We start from the raw sequence: 9,962 nt of genomic DNA, 5'->3' as shown, positions 1-9,962 counted from the left end.
ACAATTCTAACATGCTTAAATTAACAAAAAAAGCTATCCGGACGTACAGACGGACCGACCCTAATTATATAAAAGCTGTGCTTTTAATAATTATAGAAAAGCTCCGCTTTTAAAAATATTTTATTGGTGATGGAGGGTAACAAGTTTAAACTTTTAAGTCTTTTTAAGATCTTACTGGAAACACACAGAAACTTTAGTATTTTGGTAATCATTATTCATTATATTTTAAGAATGGCAAAAATACCAAAAAAGTATCTTATGATATAAAGTGTTTTTTTTTGTCTGAAGCCAAAAATTGGTCTAAATTGGTTGTACGTTTCAGGGAAGCTTTTAAAATGTTCTTTGGTGGTTTTAGGCTATTTTCATGAACCCTCCCCCCTAAGGGCTAGGGGCGAAATAACTATTTTGCAATACAAAAACTAAAATTTGTTAAAAAAATGTACTACCTATATTCTATAACTATTTTAATATTAAGTTGTAAAGTATACTAGTTCCCAAAGTTTTTAAGGGGTTTTAAACAGCCCTTCTTTACATTAATTAACATGATCAAATCGGACTATCTACATATTTTTATATCTATTATTTTAAACAGAAAAAATATAATATTTAAAACTATTAAAAGTATTGCAGGCTTCTGTTTAAAATGGTGAGCTGATTAGATTCTTTAATTGGCACTTTAGTTTAAAAATCCTAAACTTAAAAGTACAAATCTAAAATTATTCTTTGACTATCCCTAATTCTCTGTGAAGAATACGGAAAAGAAAAAGAATGGTAATTTTTAATACAAGAAGTTGAAAAATAGGTGAGAGACAGGATAAGGGTTGGGACAAAAGAATAATAAATAAAAGAATTAGAGAATTAAAAAGGAGAAAAATCACGAAACCTCTGAATTATTCCATAGCTATATATAAATAGAGATAATCTAGAGACACATTATCTAAATCAGCTAATAGAATAACTGTGGAGGAACAACCCGGCCATGAAATTGTGTAAAGATTTTGGTTGGAAAGTACGTTTTCTTTAAATAAATCTTTTCTTGGGTAAATTATATCGTGTAAAAATTTCTTTTCTAGTATAGTGTAAAGCATATGAAAAAACATATGATAAGTTAGCTATGGAAAGTTGAATTTCCAAGTATAAAGTTTAAATGAAATAAACTTTCTGTGAAGTAAATGTAATTATTATTATCTTTTAAAATTGACACTCAATGAAATAATCATTCTACTTACTCCTGTTTTACTTTTTGTTATTTAGGAATTAAATCACGCAGCTAAACGCTAAAAATTTAAATCAACATTTCAACTGTTTAAGTATTATATTTTTGCTATGAAACCAACGCTGGTTTCGATAAAGAAGCTAGAAGAAAAAAACGTCAAACAGGCCAAATCAGGTTTAGTTAATGTTTGCCAATATAAGGGTACATGTCATGTACTTTATACCATGTACACGAACAGTACATGTACACAAAAGGATTGTGGTGATAACATGTAACCAATAATGTAAATATGTCCATGAGTTAATATATATATCTTGTGATAGCTATCTGGATAAATCTCAATTATTCTGTATATAATATAAACTACAATAGAGATTTATGCCTATTAGGAAAACACAAGGCAAATATTATGAACCATTGCAAACTCCATTGATAATCTGTTAGATTTTGTATCTTTTGAACTTAATTAATCGCATTTTATTATAGACAGTTTTCTCTAAATATTAAAATAAAAAATTATAAAGGTAAAAACCCAGTTTAAGTCCTGAGGGGCCGAAGGATTGGACAAACAAAACTTGCATTGAATAAATGATTTTTATTTTAATATTCGTGGAAACCTGTATATCATACGATATGTATAATATATTACAATAGTAGCTTTCCATTAGAAAAATATTTTGTTTAAGGTTTAGACACTGATAGTTAACAACCTGATTAAGATTTAATAAAACTCTTAATTTTTTAAGCCAACGAATAAGAGAACGTTGTTATAAGACTGTGGACTTTTATAATATACAGGTATGTTAATGTTTCATATCTTCCTAGTATATTGTTAGATTTAAAAATAAAACTCTTTAAATTTGCTTGGCACTAACAAAACATAGTGGTAAAATGTGCTCACTTTGAAAATGTAAATAAAAAAGAAATTATATTTTTTTCTTATAAAAAAAGAAACCTAAAAATAAGTCATTTGACAGAATGTAATATTCCCCGGGCCGGTACTATATCTCAAATTGGCTAGTTGACCCTCCCTCGCTTAACTTTTTAATTCAAAAAGATTTTGGGTCCTTTGTGGGGCCATCCTGATAAATTCTGCATTAACTAAAAATATTTAAAAAAGACATATTGGAAAAAATTGAAAACAACAAATATGGGGAGAGGGAGTTTAAAGGTGGTCCAATGGCGACTGAAGGGATGTTACTAGTGGGCAGGACGAACAGGGGTAAGGAGGTGCTGCAGGACAGGGCGGACAAAGATTGAATTGTTTTGGTAAGTACCATGTTAATGAGGAAAAGGCGGGACACAACCACAATCACAAATTTTTCTCTTTGCATAGATGAACATATTTTTATAGTTGGGATGGTGAGGAAAATCTGTTACCTATCATTGTTCAATATTAGGTCAACTTGTGTAAATCATATTCTAAATGCCTGTCAGTTCTTCTATCAGTAAGCTAAGCTAATGGGAAACATTATTTCTCGGGTGATATGCATGATAGAACGTTGATTATATTGTAAGGGGAAAAAGTGTCTAAAAAATCAGCCAGGTAACGTCATAAAAATGAAGGATTATTCATATCTTTTTTAGGGGTTTCTTTCCACTTCCCCTCTCATCTCCCTCTTTTTTTTACGTCACATGGCTAAGTTTTATTGATCCCCTATATGAGTATGCATCCAGAATATAATCTACTTAATATGTAGGCCTTTAAATATTTTGGGTATTTGCCCAACTTTATACGCTAGGGACCAGTGGAATGATACAAATGTGCTCTTAGAAAGCCGGTCAACAATGATAATGTAAAACACTTATTATTACTTAATTTTTTTAATTGGAAAGGTAAATTTAAATTGCTCACTCCCCAGCAATGAGCCTAAACAATTAATTGGACTATTACTAGACTTCCCTGAGAATTGTGCGACGAGATCTTTCGGTTCATACACGCACACATAGAATAAAACCATTCAAAAGGTTATATGGCAATATGTTAAGTTTTAAAGCATTTTGTTTATTATTGTCACGAGACAAATGCAATAAATGCCACAATCAAAATAAATTTTTGTAAAAATAATGGTTGCAGATAAACATAATCTTTTCAAACTTTTTCCTGCAGAAAACATAGAATGGGTAAACTTTATGAATTATATTGACATGCAAGATAGCTTTATGTAATAGCATAGCTAATCTACAAATTTTGGTAAATGTCTGGTCGTCCAACGGTCCTCAAATTGAACCCTTCAAAAATAGATAGAATTAAAACATGTGAAATTACACAAAAATGTCATACAGAGAATTATTTGAAAAATTCTACACTCACTAAGAAATGATAGATTTGAACTTCTATGCCATTTAAGGATATAATTGTCCTTTTTGTATTTACGTCAGGATATATAAAAATTACAGATAGTAGACGAACCTTGGATGGGAGAAGTGGTTATTCAATTTTTGTGGTTGGATGTTCATTGCCATAATTAGTAATCTATAATACAAAGTAGAACGATGTCTGTCTGTTTGTTTGTTTGTCTGTGTGTCTGTTTGTTTGTAGTGAAGGATCTCGCTAACCGCTAAACCGATCGGGTTCTCCTTTACAGGATAGCATCTCATAGGTCCCGGGAAGGTTTATAACTTTTTTCTTGGGGGTGGGACACCTCCAACCCCCCTTAAAAAATTAAAAATACCCCCCAAAAAATTTTTTGTTTTTTTTATAAAACTAAAATAAAAAGAGTGGGGTCGACTACCCCCCTCCACCATAAAAAAATAATTCTCCTCCCCCCCCCAAAGAATTTTTTTAAAAATCTAAATTACGAAAAATTGGTTTGATCAAACCTCTTGGGGCAAAGCCTCAGAGGCTAGGGGCGAAGCCGCTAGTAATCTATATAGTAGAACGATGTCTGTCTGTTTGTCTGTACGTTTGTTTGTAGCAAAGGATCTCGCTAACCGCTGAACCGATCGGGATCTCCTTTACAGAATAGTTTCTTATAGGTCCCGGAAAGGTTTATAACTATTTTCTTGGAGGGTGGGACACCACTAACCCCACCAAATAATAAAAATTAACCCCCAAAAATTTTTTTAAAAATTTTCTTTAAATCTAAAACACGAAAAATTTGTTTGGTTAAACCTCTTGGGGCAAAGCCCCTAGAGGCTAGAGGCGAAGCCGCTAGTATTTTTAAAAATAATCAAACAAAAAAATTATAATCTCAACATAAAATATGTTTAGGTCCTAAAAAGGACCATTTATTTCCAGTTGGAAAGCGAGTCTTCTTTATGATTTACTTAGAGCTGGTGTACTTGGTGACAGCCTTGGTACCCTCAGACACAGCATGCTTGGCCAGTTCACCTGGTAGGAGCAGCCTGACAGCAGTCTGAATCTCCCTGGTGGACCTCTTGTTGTAGTGAGCCAAACGGGAAGCCTCAGCAGCAATCCTCTCAAAGATATCATTGACAAAAGAGTTCATGATGCTCATGGCCTTGCTCGAGACACCAGTGTCGGGGTGCACCTGCTTCAACACCTTGTAGATATAGATAGCATAGGACTCCTTCCTTCTCAGCTTCTTTTTCTTCTTATCTCCCTTGACCATGGCTTTCTGAGCCTTGCCGGATTTCTTGGCAGCTTTTCCTGAAACTTTAGGAGGCATGTTGTCGGTGTAGGATACAAATTGTAACTGAAGTATTAGCCTACAGGTCAGTATTTATATTCCTCTGAATACAACCAAATTTGCGCCAACAACCCATTTAGTTTACCCTTTCTTAATTCCAACCACTTTCCTTATAAAAACATTTTGCCCCTCCCCCTGTAAAGGCTAATATATCTCATTTTGGTTCCTCAATAATATTTAAAACACCTTTAGTAGCGAAGTAGCAAATGTCCGTCTTTTCATCTAAATCGTTTTGGTGGAAACGTGATTTTCTCGGCTCATATAAAAGATAAATGACTGAAACATTTCCATCAAGATGGAGCATAATTAAGTTTCAAAAATCCATGGCGGTCGGACAGCTTTCAGACAGGTTTTTAGCTGGTTTTTTTTCATATATTTTTACACATATTTCCCCATATATTTGAAAATATCATCATTGAAAAAATAAAAATGTACGAGAAAGGTTTCATAATTTTCTCTCTCCAATAAATCTATTCTTGACTTTAAGGGTATGAAAATTTTATTTTTTTTAATCACCAGTCTGTCAGTCAAAATAGAAAATATGAATATCAAAAAATATAAAAATTCATAGAAAAGGTTTCTCATCAATCTATCCTTGACTTTAACATGTGCTCTTTAAACCTCTTTTAGCGTATTCTTATCCATGATTGTTTGTGCTTCGCTATTTATGGATGTTGTCATCCTTGTTGATTGATAAGATTATTTTTTCTTAAGCCAAGCTTATTTAATAAAGAAACATATAGAGTAGATGCTTACTGACATACAAATTTAATATTATGAATACTATTACCAAGAAATATAGAAATAAAGATGATTGTCATTTCATCTATGGACAGAAAAATCACTTAGATAAACAGAAAATCTAATTATAATACATTACTCAAACATTTTTTAAAAATCGGACCAAAAACATCAAAGAAGTGCGGAAAAAAGACAAAGGCGGCTAAAATGTTGCTTTCAAGCAGTCCGACCACTATGGGTTTCATTTACTTAATTTCAATCCATAATGATTAGAATGTTGAAAAGAAATTTAGCTATCTATCTTTTAAAAGAGCCAAATAACCCAGGTTTCCCCCAAAAGGGTAAGGACGGACAGATGGACATTTTGAATTTCAGAGCAAGAGCACTTTCACATTAGAGTTATAACATGTGGAAAACACGAGGACATATGTCCCAGGGTAATATTAGGCTTAGAAACCAAGAAGATTATAGCATCCCATTTGCCAGATTAAACTTGGTTAACAATCTTCCACTTTGTACCCTTCCAGCCACCTGGAATGCGTTTTTCATTAACAATAGCTTTATAGTGGAACAGGCAACTTCTAGATTTAAATTTTATAAAAAATTGAAAAGAAAGCTTTTAGACAGTATTGTAGTTGCCTGTGAAAGGCTATTGTGTCCCTCCTGTGACCTTAACATTAATCTATGATTGTTCAAGTCAACCTGTAGCTTACCTTTTGATTGCTTAAAATATATACATTTTTTATAATCGCACAGAGACCCCATTTTTTCTCCACTTTCCTATTCCCCCCCCCCCCCTACTTTTCCTAAACATCCTTCTTTGCATATTGCTGTATATAGTGTACATATATTACTTATATAAAAGACCGCTTAAAAAACATTTAAATCGAAGTCTAAAATTAAAAGGCTGTCAACACCGCCCTCAGGCGTTTTTCAGTCCTTGGATACTTGTATTATATTGTGTTAATCCTATAGTATTCATTGTTTATATAAAAAATAGTTTATTAATAAATTCTTAATGCAATGTAATTACCATTTATGAATGTTGAATATTAAATGTATATGTTGTTTTGTCCCAATAAATATTTGAATTTGATTTGAATTTGATAAAAGATGACAATATAGCTAAACAGTAAACAAAGGAAAAAATGTCTAGGGTAGTAATATAGACGGACTAATGGATGCTATACAGGTAGAATATTCGCTTAAAAATCATATGTTAATTCAATTTAATTTGAATCTGTTAAATATATTTTTGTGAATGGATTTGATTTAAGTTCATAATAAACAATAAAAATTGAATCGAAGCGAAGCTTTTATATAATTAGGGTCGGTCCGTCCGTACGTCCGTAACGGATAGCTTTTTTGCATGTTAGAATTGTCCTATCGATTTCAAACTTTGCATGGTGATTCCTTTAGTAGTTAGGTACGATTTAGAAAGCGTAGCAACGCTATAATCATTACCAAAATGTCCGTACGTCCATTTTAAACATGTTGATTTTTTTACTTTTTTAACAACAAATTTTTATGTGATCTAATCATTCGATTGATCTGAATTTTGGTATATTGATTCCCGGGACAACAAAGTATAATGTTATAAGCGAAGCAACTCTATAACCAAGTCCTTAAAATGTAAGTATGTCCATAAACATTATCCTGCTTATCAAGCAGTTTTTCAACAAATTTATTTACAATTTTGCTTTGACTCTTATACATTTATATTCTGATTATTCAGTTCTAACACTTTACAAGTGTTAATGTCCGTTTGTCCTACCGTTTCGGAGTGGGGACAAAACCGCGACAGGGACAAAACCGCGACATAACAAAACCGCGACAGGGACAAAACCGCGACAATGACAAAACCGCGACATTGCAAAAAAATCTATAATAAAAAAATCTTAATGCTAGAAGGTCATGGCCGCAGAGCTCGGCCCTCTGGCCTGCCTAGCCGCGGGCGCTCGGCCCCCTTGCCTATAACCTAACCTAACCTAACCTATATGTTTAAATGTTTAATGTACAATAACTTATTTATAGTTTAGAATTTCGTGGATTTTACAAAAAGGGGTTAGTAGATTTTTTTTCAAATTTTTAATATTTTTTTTACAATAGTTAGGTTGGGTTAGGTATGGGCAAGGGGGCCGAGCGCTGCGGCCATGTATTTCTACAAAAAAAATCCTACATAGTTATATTTCTGTTATTTTGTAACTGTCGCGGTTTTGTCACTGTCGCGGTTTTGTCCCTGTCGCGGTTTTGTTATGTCGCGGTTTTGTCCCCACTCCACCGTTTCAGTGCTTCGCTTTTATGGATGTTGTCATCCTTGTTGTAATAATATTATACTGCATATATATGTCTAATTTTATCTGTCATATATCAGAAAGATTGTCTAATTTTTCTTTTAGGAACAACTTTGAAAAACTAATAATGATATATTACGGGGATTTGAATTTAATTTAGAATTTCTATTTTTTTATATTGTGTTAGGTTTTGTACGGCGCGGCATTTTCCCTCAAGTGCCTGGTTGACCACAACCCTCCCTCTCATTTTTAAATAGAAAGTTAAGGTTGGTAGCCCAACAGGGTTATGGACCCGCTGGGTTAGGTATAGAAAAAAATAAGAGAAAGCGCATTTTAAGCCTTTACATTAGAAATACAAATTTATCTGAGCTTCTGTTTTGTAGCAAGCTAAATAATCAAGTAAAAATCATAAGAGTTATTACATAGAAAATTAAGCTTACAACAATATCATTAATCAATATTACTAAAAACGAGATCTTAAGTATTCTATGTAAAATATGTACGCATTCTTCTTTTGGTTTAAAGACAGGTAAAAAAATGCTGAAGTTAATCGCTGTATTTGAGTGTATAAGGATTAGATGAGGTTATATTATGAGGTGTGGATTGTTAAGAAATGGGCGGAGATTTAGTTTTAAGGGCGGAGCTTTTAAAGTCTTCAGTAATTATCTAAAATTGAATATAAAGGGTTGGAGGGGAAGATATAAAAAGAAGGTAATTAAACCAGTTGATTCAGTTAGTATTTGACTTTCAAATTCTAAACATATATCACAATGTCTGGCCGTGGAAAGGGTGGTAAAGTGAAGGGAAAGGCAAAGTCTCGCTCCAGCAGAGCTGGACTCCAGTTCCCAGTTGGACGTATCCACCGTCTGCTCCGCAAGGGCAACTATGCTGAGCGTGTTGGAGCTGGTGCCCCAGTCTACATGGCCGCTGTCATGGAATATCTGGCTGCTGAGGTCCTAGAGTTGGCTGGTAATGCCGCCAGAGACAACAAGAAGACCAGGATTATCCCCAGACATCTCCAGCTGGCCATCAGAAACGATGAGGAGTTGAATAAGCTGTTGAGTGGTGTCACCATCGCCCAGGGAGGTGTCCTGCCTAACATCCAGGCTGTTCTCCTACCCAAGAAGTCAGAGAAGACCAAGGCTTAAGAATATGACCGGACCATGCTGCGCTACTCTCTACCTGATGAACAACGCTCTCTTTTGAGAGCAACCATATTTTTCAAATGAGATCATTTTAATTTTCTTTAAATAACAGAATAGAAGCAAAGAAAGAAGCCAAATTGACAAACGGTAAAAAGGAGTTATAGCATATATGATTATACTTATTGGCTAAGAGATTCTTTTAAGAAAATGTCAGTCTTATATGTATGAGCATTAAAAATATGTCTTTTGCGCGCTATAGAATAACAGATGGATGGAAAAGAAAGTTAAGAACAGAATAACAGAGAGTGACTTACTTTCATCCTTTTTTATGATTATTTTAACTCCCGGAGTAAATGCAACTACTCCATGATTGTTATAATATAATGCATATACAATTGCATTTATCCTTTGCTTCTAAAGAAATCATTATTGTACAAAGCAATCCTTATTGCAATAATGAATGTAACAGATAAATCGTAAAAAGTCCATCAATTTAAAATTTTGGCAATCAGCATATGAAATGCAACTTTATCATTTATACCATAAGGAGATAAACTTATAATGTTTCATCTACCCTATTTCTGGATTTCAATTTAGATGATTTGCGTGGCTCATAATATGTATACTTTTTTCTTTTATTTGTTTCACCCTGCTTTTTTTTATCTTTTTAAAGCGCCATACGCTTATTCCTGTAGGCTGTGTTTAATCAATGTATTACATTTTTCTTTCATGCATATTTCTGTTATCCCTGATAAATCAATATATTTTCTTTATCCCTGGATGTTGTGTGCAATCAATGATTTCTGCATTCTAGTTCTTATACTCTACACCAAGGGACATTGATAATTATTTTGAAAATAGGTACAAAAACTTTCCTAATAAAAGGATGTATGTATACTGAAGTGTTGCAGCT

General features: G+C 33.2%; 2 protein-coding genes across 2 annotated transcripts; one reads left to right on the top strand and one right to left on the bottom strand.

Annotated features, from left to right (window-relative positions):
• Positions 1–4,365: 4,365 nt before the first annotated feature.
• LOC145324223 (histone H2B.1/H2B.2-like) lies at positions 4,366–4,854 on the bottom strand. Its single transcript, XM_080166845.1, has one exon. It carries the CDS (start codon positions 4,846–4,848, stop codon positions 4,483–4,485), a length of 366 nt encoding a protein of 121 aa, XP_080022971.1. The 5' UTR covers positions 4,849–4,854; the 3' UTR covers positions 4,366–4,482.
• A 3,805-nt stretch (positions 4,855–8,659) lies between these two features.
• On the top strand, positions 8,660–9,322 carry LOC145324222 (histone H2A-like). Its single transcript, XM_080166844.1, has one exon. The coding sequence runs from the start codon at positions 8,675–8,677 to the stop codon at positions 9,050–9,052; it is 378 nt and encodes a 125-aa protein (XP_080022970.1). The 5' UTR covers positions 8,660–8,674; the 3' UTR covers positions 9,053–9,322.
• The last annotated feature ends 640 nt before the right edge of the window (positions 9,323–9,962 follow it).

Source organism: Acartia tonsa, chromosome 7 (assembly GCF_053477335.1).
Source record: "Acartia tonsa isolate MP-2025a chromosome 7, ASM5347733v1, whole genome shotgun sequence".
NCBI lineage: Eukaryota > Metazoa > Arthropoda > Copepoda > Calanoida > Acartiidae > Acartia > Acartia tonsa.
The sequence above is the reverse complement of the archived record's forward strand: the minus strand, read 5'-3'. Positions and strand labels throughout refer to the sequence as shown.

Bases quoted from the DNA above. Each gene is read 5' to 3' on its own strand.
- LOC145324223 (XM_080166845.1), bottom strand. From the start codon at position 4,848: ATGCCTCCTAAAGTTTCAGGAAAAGCTGCCAAGAAATCCGGCAAGGCT.
- LOC145324222 (XM_080166844.1), top strand. From the start codon at position 8,675: ATGTCTGGCCGTGGAAAGGGTGGTAAAGTGAAGGGAAAGGCAAAGTCT.